General features: G+C 41.6%; 2 protein-coding genes across 4 annotated transcripts in view; one reads left to right on the top strand and one right to left on the bottom strand.

Annotated features, from left to right (window-relative positions):
• Nucleotides 1-3,471: 3,471 nt before the first annotated feature.
• LOC309438938 (toll-like receptor 1) lies at nucleotides 3,472-10,620 on the bottom strand. 2 transcript variants are annotated; one of them, XM_082050964.1, is made up of 2 exons: nucleotides 10,411-10,620; nucleotides 3,472-6,132 (listed from the first exon to the last, which is right to left on the bottom strand). In XM_082050964.1, the coding sequence occupies exon 2, from the start codon at nucleotides 6,055-6,057 to the stop codon at nucleotides 4,108-4,110; it is 1,950 nt and encodes a 649-aa protein (XP_081907090.1). In that variant the 5' UTR covers nucleotides 6,058-6,132; nucleotides 10,411-10,620; the 3' UTR covers nucleotides 3,472-4,107. The 2 variants fall into 2 exon arrangements, with proteins under 2 accessions (XP_081907090.1, XP_081907091.1); XM_082050965.1 differs by lacking the exon at nucleotides 10,411-10,620 and adding an exon at nucleotides 8,705-8,987.
• A 674-nt stretch (nucleotides 10,621-11,294) lies between these two features.
• Nucleotides 11,295-20,535, top strand: part of FAM114A1 (family with sequence similarity 114 member A1) — a 35,924-nt gene continuing 26,683 nt past the window's right edge. For both annotated transcript variants that reach the window (XM_082050241.1, XM_082050240.1), the window contains exons 1-3: nucleotides 11,295-11,452; nucleotides 13,934-14,283; nucleotides 15,616-15,703. In XM_082050241.1, coding sequence (XP_081906367.1) covers nucleotides 13,942-14,283; nucleotides 15,616-15,703 — 430 coding nt within the window. In that variant the 5' untranslated portion in view covers nucleotides 11,295-11,452; nucleotides 13,934-13,941. The remainder of the gene's footprint in view (nucleotides 11,453-13,933; nucleotides 14,284-15,615; nucleotides 15,704-20,535) is intronic.

Genomic DNA, 20,535 nt, shown 5'->3' with positions numbered 1-20,535 from the left:
TGGGTTTCAGAGAGGTGTTGAACCTTGCCCTCAACAGAATGCCTCACCTCCCACGGAGTCCCATTCTTTCCCTTGAGCACCTTTCCCTGCTCTAATCCTCTGCAGTCGAACTTCAGTGGTGATGCTTTGTAACATTTCTAAAGCTAAAGAATAGCTGAGGTCTCAACAGGGCAACTCACATTGTGTCAGGACTTCCAGTCTCTTGCAGTTCAGTTTCCTTTATACCACACACTACTCAAAAACATCTACAATTTCACTTCATTCTGCACATTTTCTAGGTTTTGGAAGGTGTTTAACCTCTATGTTACCAATCTTGTTTGTTGATATTATTATGTATGTAAAAATAGCATTCCTGCTAGTCACCGAGATGACTAGTCAAATGTCAGGAACCTGCTCCGATACCGTATCTGATATCAGAGTATATTTACACACTCCCTTTTTCTGATAACTGAGTGCATTAGCAGTTAGAGATTTCAGAGCAGAACCAGACTCACATCACCGGGTTGCACAGAAAAGGGCAGCTACTTTCCAAAATGTCCAGATAGAGCAGATGACATGAGCTGTGAGACTACACATAGCCCCACATACAGGAAAAATTTCTTTGTGGACTAAAACTGTTACTACAGACAGTGTTCAGAACATGGCAGAGGCTAAAATAATTGTTTGAAATACTCTGATATGTATCACTTGAGAAACTCATTCCGGTGGAATCAGAGAACCTAGTTGTAGTAGTTGATTGTAGATATATCTGTTTTGTCAATTATCTGGCACATATCATGGACAAAAATCTAATAGTACCACAGAATCAGAGAATGTAAAGGATTGGAAAGGACCTCAAAAGATCATGTAGTCCCATCATTCCTGCCAGAGCAGGAACACCTAGATGAGGCTACACATGAATGTGTCCAGGCAGGTTTTGAATGTCTCCAGAGAAGGAGACTCCACAACCTCCCTGGGCAGCCTGTTCCAGTGTTCTGTTACCCTCACTGAGAAGAAGTTTCTTCTCAAATTTAAGTGGAACCTCTTGTGTTCCAGTTTGAACCCATTACCCTTTGTCTTATCACTGGTTGTCACCAAGAAGAGCCTGGCTCCATCCTCATAATACTCACCCTTTATATATTTATAAACATTAGTGGGGTCATCCCTCAGTCTCCTCCAAGCTAAAGAGACCCAGCTCCCTCAGCCTTTCCTCAAAAGGGAGATGCTCCACTCCCTTCATCATCTTCATTGCCCTGTACTGGACTCTCTCCAGCAGTTCCTTGTCTTTCTTGAACTGAAAGCCCAGAACTGGACACAATACTCCAGGTGTGGTCTCACCAGGGCAGAGTAGAGGTGAAGGAGAACCTCTCTGGACCTACTAACCACCCCCCTTCTAATACACCCCAGGATGCCATTGGCCTTCCTGGCCACAAGGGCACAGTGCTGGCTCATGGTCATCCTGCTGTCCACCAGGACCCCCGGGTCCCTTTCCCCTACACTGCTCTCTAATAGGTCACTCCTCAACTTATACTGGAACCTGGGGTTGTTCCTGCCCAGATGCAAGACTCTACACTTGCCCTTGTTATATTTCATTAAATTTTTCCCTGCCCAACTCTCCAGCCTGTCCAGGTCTCGCTGGATGGCAGCACAGCCTTCTGGCGTGTCAGCCACTGCTCCCAGCTTGGTGTCAAGTTGCTGACAGCACAGTCTAGTCCCTCATCCAACTTGTTGATGAATATATTGAATAGTACTGGTCCCAGTACCAACCCTTGAGGCACTCCACTAGATACAGGCCTCCAACTAGACTCGGCCCCATTGACCACAACTTTCCGGCTTCTTTCCTACAGTCAGTTCACAGTCCACCTCACTAGCCAGTTATCCAGTATGTGGGCTTCTGGTTCCAAAGTACAAGTTTTAATGGCTCCTCATGCTCATTACAAACCTCTCTTTCTAATATTATTCACTCAAGTATTTTGGACATATATCAGAAACCTGTAATTATATATTTCTGCTTATGATCGCATCAGCTACACTGCCAGAGGACACACATGTTCCAAGTGCTTTGTGAAGCTGCAAGCAAACCACTGCTAAAACCTTTCGCTCCTGAAAGAATTGATCTCTGGCAATAGGTATGTGCTCCCACCTGAGCAACAGGAAGGATTCTTTCTGCACTCTCTGACTATCAGAGGGTTTCTCTGTCCTCCAGCCAACAGAGAAGCCATATGAGTTCTTAAAGCTTCCCAGACAACAGGGGATGTTACTGTATTACAGAAATTTCAAGGGCTACTGACCTAAAACCCTAAGGCTTTCAAAGATTTTCAACCAAGGCACCATGCAACAATCCAGTTGTCCCTGGCTGCATGAAAAAGACAGGCAAACCAAGTTGAGTCTGTTCATCTTCAGTTTCTAAGGCTTAAGTGAGTCATACACTGAAGCATTAGATGGAGAGGAAGGAGGAATCACAGAAAACATTTGTTTCCACAGTCCTGAATTAAATGCCTGCAGTTTGGTAACAGGTGTGTTACACTAACTTTGAGGCTAAGTGAAATGAGAGAGCTAAAGGTGTTAAATTTGACCTTTCCCCTACAAATCATGCACGGTCACTCACAGTTCAAGACTTCAAGCCAAGAGACCGCAGTCTGTTTAGGTCTTAGGACAAAAAAATCAAAATTAAAATCTTCTGTTAATAATAATGGCAGACAAGAATGAAATAAAGTGCAAACATTACATACTAAATGAGCATTTCATCTTAACATCCCTTCTTCTCTTATCTTCACATTGAAACATATTTCTAAAAGGAAAATTTGCCGCTTGCTTGTCATCTAAGTCAGGTATTCCAGATGGCAAACACCTGCCCTTCTGGGGGTAAAGAGGAAGTTTGCTGTCATCATCTTTGGCTGTTGTGAATATGTGCCAGAGCCCAGCCATGTTTCTTGAAGCCAAACCAGCATAAGCACAGGTAGAGGAGGCTGCTGTATTTCTATAAAGGAGAGCAAATACTGTAAACGTAGCTTGTCTTTCTGACTCTGTGAATAGAGGGTCTTACCTGATGTCCCAAGAGCCGCTAAAATTTTTCAGCTGCTGACTGGTTATTGCTTTTCTGGTCAGAACTCATAGCTGTGCTGCAAAAGATACTCTTTTTTTTGCTAAAAAGGACAGATTCTTTTAAAAATAAGCGTAAAGTAAGATATATGGATGAGAAGGGGGAAAAAAAAAGTAGAAAGCTAAAAAAAAAAAAAAAAAGCATGAGGTAGAGAAGTCCAGAGTTTCTCAAGGTATAGCAAATGATGGTGAGGGTAGTTCTGTCACTGCAGACACCCTCTCGGTCCCTTTGGTCAGAGTATCTCTCAGGATCAAAATGTTACCAGGACTCTATCAGAGGGTGGAAATTAGAGTTCTGATTGTCAATTCACCGCTGCTCCCTCACAGCAGTGCCAAACTATTAGCCCCAAACTATGAGCCCCAAAAGGTGAAGTAGATCATATTATCATATTTCCTTTTTTTTTTTTTTTTAAGAAAAAAACAAAACAAAACCACACCACACACACACAAAACTTTCTTTCTCACTCAGTCCTCTTTTGTGGCATGGCCATTTTTTTCTACCTGTGCTGGATGTTCACAGAGTCCTGTATCTGGGTCCTACCCTTTTAAGCTTCACTGAAGCTGAGAAAACATCACCCAGGAACCATCTCAAGCTCTGGATTTCTAGACATCTTCTCAGGATGAAAAATTTTCTTTCTTGCAAACTAGCTTTAGTAAAAGGGGTCCTGTGAACAAGCTGCCTAAGCCTTGGGATTAATGCAGTTCTGCAGCAACTCAAGCACTCTTCCACGTGACTATGCCAACTGCTTCAGACTTTATTTGGCTGAGAAAAATTCACTACAGTATTTCAAGCTGTATTTCAAAATCCAGATACAAACTCATTTGTGATTTGCCATCTCTGCATCAATCTCAAGAGAATTCCAGTAAGGTAAGTTGAATTTTGCCTACAGTTCGACAGCAGCATAAATAACCATGTAGAAACAAGGTTCTGTAGCAAAATGTTAAATACATTCACAAACAATGGAAATCAAAATATATTTATTGCTTCACCAAGAAAAAACAGAAGAAATCTCATTAGAAAGATTCTCAGTCTGTTTCCCCACATCTCTTTCCATCAGCCACTGGCAGGTTAATGTTAATAGCTGCCCTCAGGTTTGCCCAGAAAAGGGCACGCTTGCTCCTCTCCTTTGGCCACTCCAGATACGTTCGCTTTGCCATGAGAGCCTTCAGCTTGTGATACCTGGCAGGGATAATGTACGGAGGGATCGGCTCCAGCAAAATGAGGATTAAGCTGTTGGAATTCTCACTGAATAATTTGTGGTGGGCAAAGTACAGCTCATAGTGACACCACTCGCTCTGCACAAAGTTGGGAGACAACACAAAGATCGACTTGTAGCTCTTCTCAATGCAGGTGATGATGTTCTCCACAATGCTCTTGCCAGGGATAAAGTTTCTCTCGTGCTGGCACAGTTGTACACAGTCCTCCCCCTTCTCCAGGTTCGGGATCAGCTCACTCTTCACCCACAACGCATCGCGCTCGCTGTAGGAAATGAACGCATGGAACTGCAGAACGGTCTCCTGCCCTTCGGGGCGGCTGTGCCAAGCTCTGCGCTTCGTCTGCGTCCACTGCCACGTCATCCGCACGTACCACGGCACGTCCAGGTAGATGCACAGAAAGGCCACGACAGCCACCAGCACCAGCGTCAGCAGCAGAGCCGTCACCAGCAGGAGCGCCGTGTTACAAGCCAGTTCGCTCAGGTGGAAATCCTTCAGCTGCGTTCCCCGCAAGGCTGACGGGTACTCGCACAGGTACGCCGCCGGCCAGCCAGCCAGCTTCCCCCCAGACCGCCTCTCCAGACGCAAAAAGTCCTGCAGTTCACAGGAACACTTGAACGGGTTGTGCCCGGCTTGCAGCTCCCGCACCCTGGGGCAGCTCTGGAAGAAGTCGGCAGACGGGGTGAGGATCAAATTCATCTCTATGTTCAGGAACTCCAGAGAACTAAAGCCGCTGCACCCTGGCAGGTCAGCCAGCTTGTTCGATGCCAGGTTCAGCTCTGCCAAGGATTTCAGCTCGGCCACCCCCTTGGGGACGCTGGCGATCTGATTGTTTTGGAGGTTGAGGGTTTTGATGTTGACCGGCAAGCACTCAAACACGGCATCTGTCAACTGATTTGAGGACAGGTCCAGCTCTGACAGAGACTCAGCCCATTGGCATGGCACATCAGCTCCATCGTGATGCAGCAAGTTGCTGCTCATGTCCAGATATTTCAGTGATTTCATACGGCTGGTCATGAAGCTTACCTTGGCAAGGCTCTCAAATTTATTCCTCTGTAAAATTAGTGTCTCCAGTTGAATTAATTTGTCACATTTTTGAAAAACATAATCTGTTAAATCATTCTTGAAAAAATTCAAGTATCTAAAGGGACTGTCAGATGAAGGACACAGCATATGTATCATCTCTGATTCAGCTATTGTCAAGGCTGCAATATTCATGTCTGCAAATATTTTGTATAGGTCATCCTGTGAGAAGTACAGATCTGTGATAAAAACTTTCCTCACAGTCAGTGCTTTCATAGAGGTACCTGAATAGTCAAAGTAATATGTTTTGATGTTTGACAATTGTGTTACACTGTTAATATTGAAGTATTCAATGGATGAGTGCCATACAGTCTGAAGAATTTCAGTAAGAGCATCCCAGTCCACAGACACATTTGTCAGTGTCAGATTTTGTAACCTGGAGCCTCGTTTGAAGTTAGATAATAAAGCTACTAATTTTTTTACATTGTCATTTGTGATTTCTGACAATGACAGGCTTTCTGTAGTATTTTGTATCACAACCCAGTCAAAATTAGCTTTGGACTGATGACTACTTGTATACAGGAGTGGCAGGCTCTTGATTTTTTTGTCAGAACCATCTTCTGGAAAATCATTAGAAGCAGATATAAAGAGTTCATTTTCCACAGACAGGCTGCAATGCTTCCAAAAAGTTAATGCAAACAGGCACTCATAAAGAAAAATGTTTCTGAAAGATCTCATATTTTCTGTCACACTGGTTTCTAGTTCCTTGGAGATGCTTAATACTTTTCTTATCTGTCCATCTTTGTTCTAATCCTGTAGCAAAACAAACAAATGAAAACAAAAAACACGTTGTATCAAGTGGCCATTCAAGATCCATCACAGAGACTGAATTTTAAGGTTCTGATTTCTCATCTCTCCTTTTGACTCAAAAAAAAAATGAAGACACCTGTTATTATCCAGGAGAAGCATTTTTTTGTTAAGAGAACACGACTGAAATTTCTATTTGGTAAATATGCTGTATTTTATTTATAATGAGTCTGTTTCTTAGAAAAAATGTGACTAAAATTTGCTGCTTACTTACAGAATTACTGCTGTGATTCAACATATTATGAAGGCTTCCCATGCTGTATAACAGACTTCGATCAGAGGTCAGCATGGTCATTCTCTCCTCAGACTCTCTACTGAAGGGTATGAACCAGACTCAGAGAATTTTTTTAAATGGATTTGTAACTGTAAAACGTTGGCTGAAACATAGGGCAGAGGTTCAAGAGAGTGAATCAAAATCTGAACATCTTTAGGCAGCTGGGATTGGTCACTAGTTCTTATTTTAACTGGGGAAACCGGGGCGAGGGGTAGGATGTTCTATATTTATGCAATGGGGAAGCCCACAGAAGAGTTCACTTCTTGTCTGGGCTTGAGCATCTCCTGAATTTAGACTCTGAAAGTGGGGTGTCCCCATGTCTGATTTGTCAGATGTACACAGAGGACACCAAACACACACTGAAAAGATCTGCATGTTACACAAAAAAATACCAGTTGTAAAACCTCTGTACAGAAAATCTATCCCAGATGTAAGGACACTGACCTCAAACATCTCTGATGTGAGAGGCTTATTTAAACACTATTCAGAGAAATGTCACAACCATGGCTTTGCTTTGATTTCCCATAATGAAGGACAGTTTTCCTTTCTGAATATAGGAGTTTAGGCTAGATAGCCTCCCTTTGTTTTGGTCAGCCATTGTGAATGCTGACTTAAATCTCCTTTTAGATATTGCCATAAAGCCATTAGACTGCGTTTCTGAAAGAGGAACTGGTAAGAACTTAGCTAACATTTTTACATCTGTAAAAATGATTGATTTAAAGTTGTTTACCAGATTTCTGAAATACTTTTTTTCATTCTTCCCCTTTTCCTCCCATTACTTTTAAATTGTAGTTGTTGTCTGAAGCTTTCCATAGTGCTTATTCATGACTGCACTGGCTTTTAGTTTTCCTTGATATTGAAATGGCTGAATTGTGAGTTTATATTTCTAGTGACTCTACAATGTGATAGTAATAGCTGTCACTTGTTGGACTAAAGCTACAACCTTGAGGATTACATCCTCTGTACCATTAACCATTCCACAATTACATTAGAATTACATTACTGGGTCTAAAATGTACGTTGTCTTTGATCTAACACAATCTATATTAAGAAATCTCAACATTATAACAAAAAATTAGTCCACTGAGGTCTTCTTTTGTAAAGAATGCATGAAACTAGGCTTGGAAATAATCTAGAAATAGTAAGGCAATATGGCAAAACTTTTCCAGACTTCTTCCAGATTTTCATTTGGAAAAATTATATGCAGTTTTACTATCAAAACCCTCAAAAGGAATTTGGGCATATGCAGAGAACAAAAGATAATCAGCATCCCCTATCCTGTTCTTCCAATTGTTTGGGCAACACTACTAATGTGTGTAAAGTCAAACAAAATACGTAGCTTCAAGAGAAATCTGGAGGAAAAAGAAAGCTACCTTCAAATTATTATTTCTTCTTAGGACAAAGTTTCAGCAACCTCCAGGGACTAGGTGAAAGAAGGATATGATACTTTCACATGTGCTTAATTTTCTTTCTCATTCCTATATCCTGGCATTCAGTCAAATTATTTACAAGTACTTTCAAACTCTCTTTAGAATATGCTACAAAGCAATAAAATTAAGAACTGCTGTAACACATGACCCATGATTTGGGCGCTAACACTGGAAAAATTATCCTTTATAGTCACATCCCTCTTAATTCCAAAGTATCCTCAAGTCTTTAAATCTGACAAAAAGAGCATCATCAAGATATAAGCAGAGAAGAAAACCAGTAAGGTAAGCAAACCAAGATCATAGCAAGAAATTGCCCTGGTGTTTAAAGAGCGAGAGAAGAGATCAAAATTCAGGTTTTAAGAGTTTTTCCACTATAAACTGACCAAACTTTCATATAAGAAATGTACAGAATGCATTGAGCTATGATGGTTCAGTATTAAGGCATGCACTTCACAAGTGATCAGTATAATACAAAACTCAAATGTTAAAAATATCTTTCACGTGGATGAAATATCATCAAGTTAGACCCGTTCCTGAACTGTAGAAAAATTATTTCCATTAAATCACTGTGACCCCCTTAACTATGGGTACAGTGCTAATACCAAGAGACTGCTATTTGGCCAGCTTCTTTGGATAAATTTACTGAACATAAGCAACTTTAATCTCAATTCTTACCCATACAATTGAAAGTACATCATACACTTGCTAATAACCCTCTATGGAAAACATGGCTCATTTTCAAATAAGATGCAGAATATAAAAGTTTCTGCTAACTAGCAGCCACATAAAATCAATAAAATGAAGAGTTTCTCACCAGAAATCCCTGCTCTCCGAAAAAGCAGAAAATGTACTGAGGAAAAGAGAAAAAGAAACTTCCTGTAACTCTATCCTACTGTGTAATAATACTTAGGAACGCCCAAACATTTTATATAAATGTTTGTGCCATCTACCGACAGCGTATGAGATGGCATTTGCTCTCCTCCAGATGTATTTTCCCCATACATTACTGTAATTTCCCCATTATTTAGTTATTATTGAACTATGTGTTTCCATGTGTTGCAATACATTAAGCAGGGGGAAAAAATGAATCTTTTTGACAACTTTCTGTCTTCATCAAATCAATATGAAAATAAATACTTCTTTTGAGCGAGTTTTACACTGGAATTCAAACATCTTCCTCTCTGAACTGAATAATGATCTAAGTCTATATTCCTTATTGTGAATTCTTTTTCCATTTAGCTACACCAATTTAGTCGTCAAGTTCTTATCAAGGCTGGTTTACAAAAGTACTGTTTATCTTATTTTAATTTCCATTTAATGGCAATGGAAAATTCATTTCTCCTGTTCCAGCAGTGTTGTGATTGGATTAAATAGTGAACACAAAAGCAGTGGGTGGGGTCTTTTTATTTATTTATTTATTTAAAACAGAGCAGCAACTTCAGAACTGAATGCCCGAACACTTGAGTTATTTTCCTGCAAAGACATACACCAGTCTCTCTTTATGTCTGTTTAATGTTGGTCAGAAATTCCATTTGAGCTGAGATCTAAATACAGAACTGCTGCACTGCAACCTACCTTTATGGGTTAGCATAGCATAACACATTCAAGAGTTAACATTTCAATGATTCAAGAAACAGAGAAAATAACCTTCTGAACATTATCTTTCATTACTCAGCTTCAAGTGAAAAGAAATCATCCAGAAAAAGAGGGGAAAGACGGGACAGTAAGTGACAGAATATGGACAATTCTTCTCTGCTGTTATGCCGATGAGCCTTATGGTGGTACTCTACGATTCTACGATTATTTCTCCATTTCTGTGAATACAGACAAGAATATTCACATCTGGTTTCCAAAGGACACCTTATAGTGTTTTACATACACACCTCACAGTTGTCTGCCCTTAGCTGGAATGATTTTGCTATCCATCCTTAGGATGAGATAAAATCCTAAAGTAAGACCTTGCTTCTACCAAACCATTCATTCCTGTTTTGGAATGTTAACAGTTTAACTACTTGAATATAACCTACGTGCTACTCTAACAAATACAGAAACAGACATACGTTTGGTTAACATGCAGTAGCTGCTATAGAGGCTCTTATTCAAGAGCTATTTCAATCCCATCCTGAAGTAATAACTTTATGTTACAATAGCGATTAATACTGTCTTGTAGTTCTAAAATGTGCATGGCCTCATACAGAAACAGCAAAACTGACAGTGTAAGATCCACTTTGCAGTCAAAATAATCATTCATCATGGGGAAAAACAATCTCCAGCTATCGAGCTTCATTTACTGTGATTCCTGCTAAGACGCTACCCTTGCTCTTACACAAGCTCCACTGAAAAGCAGGGGGAAATCCTTAGGGCCACGATTTCATTTTCAATAAATACATCTAAACATTAATAAATTAATCTAAAATATGCTAGAACCACCAGCATGCCCTGATACTTAAAGCTCATTGGAACACCTTCAAAATAAACTTTCTACTTAGTGATACAAACATTTGTTCTGCCACCACGTACCTTACTGGGAAACTTCAGAAAGTTTTGCCTGATAAGCGTTTCAGTCACGTAGGATGATGCTCCTGATAACCGGGGCTTGCTTTTGTGACCCCCTCTAGCAGCTCTCCTCTGATTCACAACATGCATTATTTTGCTTCCTGTGCCAACAGTGTTTATTTCTTCCGCAAAGGAAGAGCAGTGGTGGATACGAGGTGATGTTGAACAATGGGATGGCCTTTTATCACAGTAAAAGGGCATGCTTCGCCTTAAAATGAAGCGGCAAAAGGGGGAAAGGGTATGAGGAATTAGACAGAGACAAGAACCGCAGGTTGTTGGGCAAGAGCCTGCAATCCCCTTGTTTTGTTCAACCATGTACCTCTGGCGTGGCTGCCGGCGCCCAGCGCCAACACCAACTTACTGGAAATGTGTGTACACACCTCCCGGTTTATTTTAGCAGCCTTTCCTGTAAACACAGATGTAACAACGGTGCGCAGTGACACCTGAAAAACTAAATCTCAGTTGTTTAATTCTGCAACCCTGCACTTCAGTAGGTGGCTCGCGGCAGCCCTCTTTGAAGAAGGATTAAACTTTCTGCAAAAAAACAACTGACGCCAGTTCAGTGACTTGTCTCATTGATACTTTAAACGCCTCAGTATGATCGTTATCGCATTAGCGTTGCAAACGCACCCCTTCTCCCTCCCCAGCGAGGACGCTGGGGCCGCTCCGGCCGCCGCTGCTCCCACCGCGCGTCCGCCTAGCTGCGGCCGTGAGGGGCGGCACTGGCGGCGGGGGGGCTCCCCGCGGCGGGTCAGCGCTGCCGCCCCGGCCCGCAGCCTGGAGCCCGGGGGCAGCGGCGCGGAGCTGCCCCTCCGCAACAGGCAGCCGCCTCAGAGACACGGAAGGAGAGCGGCGGAACTAGAGCCGGCCTCTCTCCCTCCCCCCTGCGGCCCAGCCGGCCCGCGGCTGCCCGGCCCGCTCTGCCTCCTCCTCCCGCTGCTGCCGACGTGGCGGGGCGGGGAAGGAGCAGGAGCCGGGGGCGCGGCGGCCCGGGGACAGCTGAGCGGTAAGGGGCACAGCGATTTCTCCTTTTTTGCCGCTTTCGAAACTGGCTGCGGGCTCCTCATTAAAACTTTACCCCAGAGGCGATTTCGAAAAGAAAAAAAAAAAAAGGGGGAAGGGGAAGGTGTGGCCGCTGCGGCTTCGAGGGAGCGACGCCCGGGCTGTGCCCTGGGCGCAGGGCAGGTGCCGGCGGGGCGGCAGGAGCTGCCGGCGGCAGCGCGGGTCGCCCGACGGGGGTGTCGCCTCCGCTCGCCTTGCCCGGGGCGTCCCGCAGAGCGGCGGGGGAGTGCGGTGCGGCCGGGCGGAAAAAAGTTATCCTGGCGGAGGGGATGGTCTGCGTCTGAAGCCGCCCGTCGGCGCCTTAAACTCCGGCGGCGGGTCGGCAGGTGCCACCGAGCCGCGGCGGGAACTGCTGCCGCCGCCGGCCCCCGAGGGGCGGCCGGTCCCGCCTGAGCACCGGCTGGTGGCGGCGGGCGAGGAGCTCGCTGCAGCCCGCTCTGGGGCTGGCCTTGGCATCTCCCTCATGAGCTGTCTTTAGGGAGTCATGACAGTTCATTTAGATCAATACAGTCTCACGGGTGACAGCCTGAGTGACGCCTCACCCATGGGTCAAGCACGGCTCGTAGGTTCTGACACGTGTGGTAATTTGCTGTTACATGCTTTGCTCCTGTAAGGAAGGTTTAGCAGACAACTGAAGGGACCGTGGCCAGAGTGATCCCCAAAGATGACCCAGTCACACAAAAATTCATGTGCACATGTACGTGTGATCCTTTAGAAATTGTACTGCTGTTGGGCATTTTCTTATTCAGATCTTATCCCTGTGCAAAATTATGATGCATGTGTGTACAGATTTTACAGGTTTTGGTAGACAGCCCTTGTATCTGATGGTGGAATTTGGTTTATAAATACAAAAATTTTCTTTAGGTAATGCTGTCCATCACACAGTGAGTAGTGTTAAAACGATGGCAATATTTACCTACACTAACTCATTTTATAGTGTTTGCTATATTCATAATGGAAAACTGCAAATACTTGTGGCAAATGCAAAGATTCTGACTTGTACATGCATGTTTTCTAAAGATAATTAAGTTACAATGTAAACTAAAGTAATATAAGTGGTACCCAGTGCTTATTTGTTTATTTATGTTTATTGTTCACTGATCCCAAATGCTGTTTTTGGAACTGTTCAAACAGATTATCTACATTCAAGTTAGATAAATAGGCTGCTAAAGCCACAGATGTACATGATTCTAAGGACTTTAAAAAATATATTGATTTAAATACATGCTTCTCAGGCATATTTCTCCTAAATGCCATTTATATTTTGCTTTTTGCCCTTTTTTTTTTTTTCTTGTTCTTCAGTCTCTCTTAGAACCTCAGTCCTTCCTAACAGGTACAAAGCTTTGAAGCATATTTAATTAACATGGGAGTCAATGAAAAGACAACATCCACAGAGAGGACTCTGTGAGTTTATTTTATGCCGTGCAACTCAGCATATAGTCAAGAGCTTGCAATGACAACTTTCTGTCAGTGGTTGTCTTCTGAGTGCCAGGCATACTGTTATTGCTAACAAGTCAGTGGTAGTAATCACTGTACCACAGTCCTTTTGGACTCTGCCATTGCTGCTCGTTAGTCAGCTGCAGAGCCATTTCTTTCCCTTCCTGGATCCTCAGCCTGCTGACTGCACAGTAGCAGAAAATACTTAGACAAAGAAAGTTACACTGGAAGATAAGGAGTAAATAAGAGAAAACTGATTCATAACTTAAAAAAAAAAAAAATAACTGTACCTCATACAAGCTTACCTTGGCTTCAAAATTAAAGTTTAATCATGCAGCTGGAATTTTAGGAGCAGGTGAGAAGTGTTGCACTTCCCAGACAGTAAGCCTTTGAGACAAGTGGTGCAGAAATGGTGTGAGCAATGAATGCTTCCTGTCTATGAAATGGCTGCAGGGACCATGGCCTGTCACGTTCTCAAATCATGCCCTTCTCCAACACATACATATGACCACAGTTTTAGTCACACTGTGTTTGTCATCCTCCTCTCCATCAGTCAGCAGGCTATAGGAACCTGTATATGCGGAAAGGATGAGGAGAGCAAGAGCTGCTTGGCTGTTGCAGCTCAGATTATCCTGTTCTCCAGTGGTCTCATACACATTTAATAGGAAACATTGGAATTAACCATGCAGAAGCTCTTATATTTGATTTCTACAGAAAAGGAACATCCTTTCTCACTCACCAAATGATATATTGGAAAACAGTAATGCTGCTCTTTGTACTTGAGTGCTGTCATGCAAGGTGAGTATCATGGAGTATCAATGTGTTATCAGTGCCAACATGATGCATGTGCCAGAGGACTCCGTGCTTCAGGAGGCCTTACATCAAGGCTGTGTTGTTTTTCAGCAACAGCTTATGGTAAATGCTGTGTCTTTTATAGTTATTCAAATGTTTATGGAGCTAAAAGCCTTGATTTATTTTCTATATTCAGAATTGAAAATGTCTGAAGACATATGTGATGGCATCCCATCTGAAGAAAAACCTGAAGGAATGCAGATGCCCAGCGATGAGGTATTGCCTCGCGAGTCAGCACCACACCTTGCGGAAGCTGAGATCTTGCATGAGTCTTCACATGAAGAGCATGGCCAGAGCACTCAGAGTGCCAGTGATGGACAGGAAGGAGACATACTTATTAACAAAAACCCTGTGACTGAAAAAATAATTGAAAGTCTGCCTTCTAATGGAGACTCGGCTGAAGACATGCCCACTGAGTGCAATGAGACGGTAAGCCTTGATGCAGAACCTGAATCTGAAGAAACACTGCATGAACAAAGCAGTTCAGTAAGTAATACTTTCTTTTCCATAAAAGCCCTCCCCTCCCTGCTTTGTAAGGACAGAATTTTGTACAATGTACATACTGTTTTTCACAAAAACCTAGGGAGTTATATACAGAGAACCTGGATGGGAATAAAAAAGTTGAATTGCAACACCAAGCCTGTCGGAGCTAGGAACAGTTCGATTTCTCTTTGCCAGTATGACATTAGTTTGGTCTTTCTAGCCTGCTTTCTGTACAAATCTGCTTCATTCGGTCCACAGAATGAACTTAGACGAGGACAGGATCAAAGCTTCGTATGCAGCACTGAGTCTTGTACTTGGATAATTTTCAAGTAAACCGTGTGTGTTTCACAAAGCTCAGTGAAAAGATTTGTTCTAGGCCATTAGTGTTTGATTCGTGACCCACAGACATCTGGGACCCCTGTGAGTAGTTGCAAGAAGTCAATAAAACTAAGAAAACCAAGACTTTTTTACAATGTACATTGTATCCAAATCCAGTACACATTACATAGCTGAAGATGTTCTCATCTCCACTCCAAATTTCTCCAAATTTTCAGGCATCCATAAACTGAGAAAGGTTAGAACACATTGTTTTGGTCCCCAACCAGTGAGAGGAACCTACCTCAAAGAGGTGACAGGGGATCTGTACGCTGCGCAATGCAGAGCCGTCTTGGGATACTTCAGAGTTTGGTTTTGAGCTGATTGTCCAGGGATGACTTTCTCAAGGCAGCAGTTTCTTACTATGATTTAAGTATGGAATATTGATAATTGCTTAAGGAGTTTAACAGATGCAGAGATGAGGTTCTTATGGACATGGGTTAGTGCCAGAGTTAGGTTATGGTTGGACTCAATGATCTTAAGGGCCTCTTCCAACCAAAATAATTCTATGATTCATGTAAAGAGTGGGAAGCACCTCCTCTGGCTGTGCTTTTATTGACCTTGGTTGTTTGGAGATCCCTGTTGCACAAATACTGGGCTATACCTCTGAGGAGACTCAAGCAGAGAAGCCTCTAGCTCTAGCTCTAGGTCCTGGTAGAACTCGGGGTGAGATGGGTTCCTGCCTCTCCCAAATAATAGCCCTGATAAACTTGTATGGCTTTATAGGATCGTGTGCCTGAGGAAATATTGGGGCATCTACAAAGATGTCTCAGAGTTTTAGGTGCTTTTAGGAACAGGTGATCTGAACTGTCTTCCCATTTTATTTTATTTTCCACAGAAGCCCAATCTGTCATCATTTATTATGCACCAGACTTTGTTGCCCGACAGGTTCTTTGTGTTTCCTCCTGCCTTTGAATAACATGAGTATTAGACAGTGTAGTAATATTTTTATTCTTACAGGCCACAGATTCCCCATCTAAAGGAAGTAGATGGGGAGCTTGGGGTACCTGGGGAAAGTCTCTCCTGTCATCAGCTTCTGCCACAGTGGGTAAGTGTTCAATCAGTAAAGTACTTGGAAATAAATAATAGTTTCAATGTGTCATTAGACAAATCAATGTTGTATCTTAAAGATTCCTAGACAATTTTGTCCTGCTATGCTTGGCAAGCACTTTTGTTTTTCATAGGAAGAAGGACCATCCTAAACTGTCAAAGCACATAAATATTTTTTCAGGTGGACAAGGTACTAGGCTTGTTTGTAAAGTTAGTGAATTACCTCATTGTGGCTTCTTCACAGAAAGAATACGTACTCTGACACAATTAATATCAGCCAAAGCCTTATGGGTTTTGTAGCCAAAGCACTCCAGCCCAGGTTTGTACACATGCATGTTTGTGGTTTATACACCATGACTTATATCTATACAATATGAATTCACTTCTTGTAAATTAGTCCATCTTTCATCGACACCCAGTGACGCTGTTGAGCTATCACACCAGACTTTAGAGAGTAGAACAACATATTGAAACATGGACCCTTTAATCCCTCTCCCTATACTCTCATTTCCAATACTATGCCAGTACAAAATGTCCTTGTGAAGACTTGAGGTAAAACTTAATCATTACACATTGAAAACTCTCAGACAAAAAGCAAAGCACGCAAATGCCTGGTTGCCAGTGGGAAGTCTTTTTTTCACAAAACAGATACTAAGCTGTTAACTAATGAGTCCTCATAAAGAATCCACAAAACACCTTCAAAATATGAACCTAGGAATTAAAATTAATTGATAGTTACTAAAAATAACAGATTCAACAGACATATTGGTTTTATGATTCCATTTAAGGCTAAATAACTTTCCTCCTTATCTTCCTCTGTTCCATGGGCAATATATTATTTCTATCTGTTTCTCAGAGGAGAGAACTTCCACTATTCTCTTTTTTTTTCAGTAACACTCACACTCCAGATTTCATAACTGCCTTTTCTTTCAGACAGTCCAACCAATTAATGTATCAACTTAAACTCAGAAAGGGTTTCTAAGATGTCTTTAAACTGATGTAAGTGAAGGTTATGCAGAAAGGAGCAGGCCTGCCCTGCCCCAGCAATCTGTTTCTTCCTTCTCTTAAGCTAACAGTAGCCTTCATGTAGTGAAGTGTGGAGCTGGTTTATGGGACTGATTTTGAAAAGTACAAATTAAGTAAGAGCTGGATCTTCAACTAGATCACTTTGTAAATTCCCTAATCTGGCTGAGCATTTGGATCACCCAAATGTTACTGAATGGGAAATGATGGGAACACACAGAACATGCCAGTGGGGACAAGAGCAGCTTAACTAGCTGTGGGACTGCATAAGCGTTCTCAACTTCTATTTAAGTTTAGCGCTTCTCTTTCAAACTTGAAGAAGGGCCTCTGTCAAAAATTATGCCCATTTTTTCCCCAGAACTATTAGTAGGTCTGATAAAGGGTGCTGCTTACACAGACTCACGAGCCTTGCCTCTCTTATATTCTCAGACCATTGTAACAACAGCACTCTGAAAAGAATTTGACTTAGCATTAAAAAAAAAAGAAGAAAATTTATGTGCATAAAAGTAATTTCACTCTTGATCAGTTGGAATTGTAATGCTGATGAATTCTTTGGTTCATTTTTATAGTCACAGCAGGAGGTTTTTCAGAGCAGGACTCTTTCAGGTCATTTAGTTTTTGCCTGTGAGAGAGCCATATTTATATTCTGATTAACTTTTGCAATAAATAGTGTTCTATCAAATGGCCACTCTAATGTTTTTTGTGAGTAATAAGATTATTTGTTACCAGTTACTGTTCTTGAAGGCTTGCAGTGGCAATCTCACAGTCTTCTGTTGCTTAGAAGCCTTGGCCTCACTGAGCAATCAGTTTGATGTCACAAAGTATGGGGCTGTATGGTCATAGGTATTTTCTTGACATAAGCTTGCCTGAAAATGATTAATGCTGTTGGAAAAAGTTTGGGAGACAAACAAGAGTGTATGTTGTAGCCCTTCTTAATGATTAATAAGTAAACAAGCCACACAGCTGTTTGTTGGTTTTGTCTATAAAACCTGCTGCCAGCGTTTTATCGCTTGGATTTCCGTGGGCTTTTTAATGATGTGATCTCATTTTTATATGGGCCATATGACATCTTGATTCGTATACATTAAAAAATCGTACTTAATTTATAATGGCTTCTTAACATACCATCTGTCTCTATCACCATCTGAACTACCTTCACAGAGTGCAAATATGCGAACAAGTTTGTTGTCTAGGCAGCCTGACTTCATAAGGTTGTGCGATGTTGTCTATTTTGAATAGTCATGTCATCACCATGTATATATATTTTTAGAATTATTATTATTTTAAAATGAGCACAGTTAGAACAGGTCAACTTGCCTAGGCAAAGGAGCATCCCCTTGCAGAAAAGGAAAAAGAAAATGTAAAAATAATTTTAATTTTACATGAGAATGGCTGCACTATATCACACACATGAAGACCCATCTACTATCTAGTTTCTGGCAATGACCAAGAGCAGTTGGGAAAGAGCCTGAAACCAGATGTATGTAAAGCTGCACTTCCCCTATTTTCTCTTCCCATTTCCTGGAATCTTCAACTTAGATTTCCTGACCCTGGGATCAGGATAGGGTCGAGTTCCCATATTACTGTCTAATAATTTGGGATCTGACTTTTTCCTGTGAATTGATCAAATAAAATAGACTTCGAATTAAGTAGAAATCAAACGGACATTCTTCAATGTTCATTGAACCCAAGGCACCTTGGAAGACCATGCAGATAATCTTAGATTTGTCCCAGGAAATCAGTGCAGCAGGTAATTGTTTATATTCCTGATATAGAGGGCTTATGTCCTAGTTGTTCGTTACAGAAATTCATGCTTGATCTTGTGCATTTACTGTCTATCACTGTCATAGCCTGAATGTGGGACTGCATATACCATGTTATCTGCTTCAGTATGATAATTCCTAGTGAGAGACAGGAAGAGAAATAAATTAAAACTATCGGGAATTTCTATAAGCTTTCTTCTTTTTATTAAATATTTATTATTTCCCTTCAAATTACTCCATTTAATATCTGCGCAGTTCCACCAATGTTTCATCTCCTATTCTGCATCAGAAAATAGGTTTGCCATGACCCAGTCCATTTTAATTTTGCTTATTCCTTCAGTGTAGCAAATGGTATAAGTAAAGCTGCTTTCTTGGATTAGACTTATCAGCAATACTTCCAATATGTGATTTTTCTGTTGCTCTGTCATTACCTTTGTACAACACAGCTGCACGTCTGGTTAAGTATGACAAATATTCACTATTCCTTATATTTTTCTTCAAAATTTTACTGTGTAGAAGTAGCAGAAATAGTCTGAGGTGAACTAGATAACATCTTAAAGGCCTAACATTCAGCTTTTAAATAATATCATAGAACAGTCCAGGCTGGAAGTGACGTAGAGAGATCATCTATTCCAGGCTTTTGTGGGAAAGGGCACCTAGATGAGATTATCTAGCACTTCGTCCAGTCACATCTTGAAAACCTCCTGTGATGGGGACTCTGCCATGTCCCTGGGGATCATTCTTACTATAAAAAATTCACTTCTTACATTACTCTAAGACTGAGCTGAAATGGTTGTTGCAGGGATCTTGGGTTCATTATCCTTAAAACCCTGCTTTAGAGTTCCCAAACAGATTAGCATAGTTTCCATATCATTTATATCTTATCTGTCTTTAATTAACTCTGCACGTATAGCCTGTGGTTGTTTCGGTGATGGTTTTGTATTCTAAAGAAAATGTCTGTTGTCTTTGAACTGATTTTGACATTATTTAGATTGGGGTCCCCACCACAGGACAGATGTGAAACTCTGCACAACAGATTCTTTAATGCCTTCGGATTAGCAGCAGTCACTGCCTGAAGCATGCTTAGTGTCTGACACTAGATGTCACACTAAGAAAGTTATTGAACCAGCCTCGTTAATGAGGTAAAGAGTTTTGTTTTCAAAAGGTACGGGAAGTTTAGTTTCCCCCATCGTGGAACCACACTGGAGTAAATCCACTGAAGCAGCTACTGGGATGATGAGATGGGAGAAGTAGGCGCACTGTGATTTGCAGACACCACTCGTTATACTTATTGCCACAATTTCCTTTTCTTTTAAATTGTATTTTTTTTAGTAAATCAGCAATCACACCATCCAGTATTTTAGTGCCAATGTTGATAAAACTCTGCTCTAAAACAGTGGATTGCTACTGCAGCTAAGCCAGTCTAATGGCCAGCAGCCACTGAAATGTGCGGTCCTGCTGCTCTCTTTTCCTTGCATGTTTCTTCCCCCTTCCTGTTCCACCACTCATGCTCCTCTGAGCTCTCAGTAATCTGGTTCAGGAAGCTAAACTGACATAAGAATAACTCTAGAGGAAAGAAAAATCCATTTTCTGCCTCTTCAGTTCCTGGAACCATTCATTGAAGTAAGGGCCAGGGCAAGCAGAAGGGACAAATATGGAATATGGAAGGAGAAGAACCTCCCACACGAGCACCAAGAAGCCATTAGGTCCGCTTAGCAGTCACCACAAACCTTTTATCCCCAGGGCATAAGTGAGGCAAAATACATTCAATCTGTACTTGAAGCTTGTGACTTCCGTTTTTAAAAACAGCTTGTATGCTTGAAAGCTTGCCTGTTTGGGTTTTTGTTCAACTAATCTATCTTCTAGCGTAACGAAAGTTATTACCTTCTCCTACAAGCCTTGCATTTCATATGCTGTATTGTTTTGTGTGGTTGAATTATGGCATTCATAAGGTGCTTAAGTTATGGTGCTCAACAAGCTGCATTTCCAAGCAAAGTCTACTCTCTATCATGCTGTATGCATGTGTGCTTACACAATAAAAATC

This window comes from Streptopelia decaocto, assembly GCF_964273445.1.
Source record: "Streptopelia decaocto genome assembly, chromosome: 4".
NCBI lineage: Eukaryota > Metazoa > Chordata > Aves > Columbiformes > Columbidae > Streptopelia > Streptopelia decaocto.
The sequence above is the reverse complement of the archived record's forward strand: the minus strand, read 5'-3'. Positions and strand labels throughout refer to the sequence as shown.

Excerpts from the sequence above, each read along its gene's own strand:
- LOC309438938 (XM_082050964.1), bottom strand. The coding sequence starts at position 6,057 with ATGAGATCTTTCAGAAACATTTTTCTTTATGAGTGCCTGTTTGCATTA.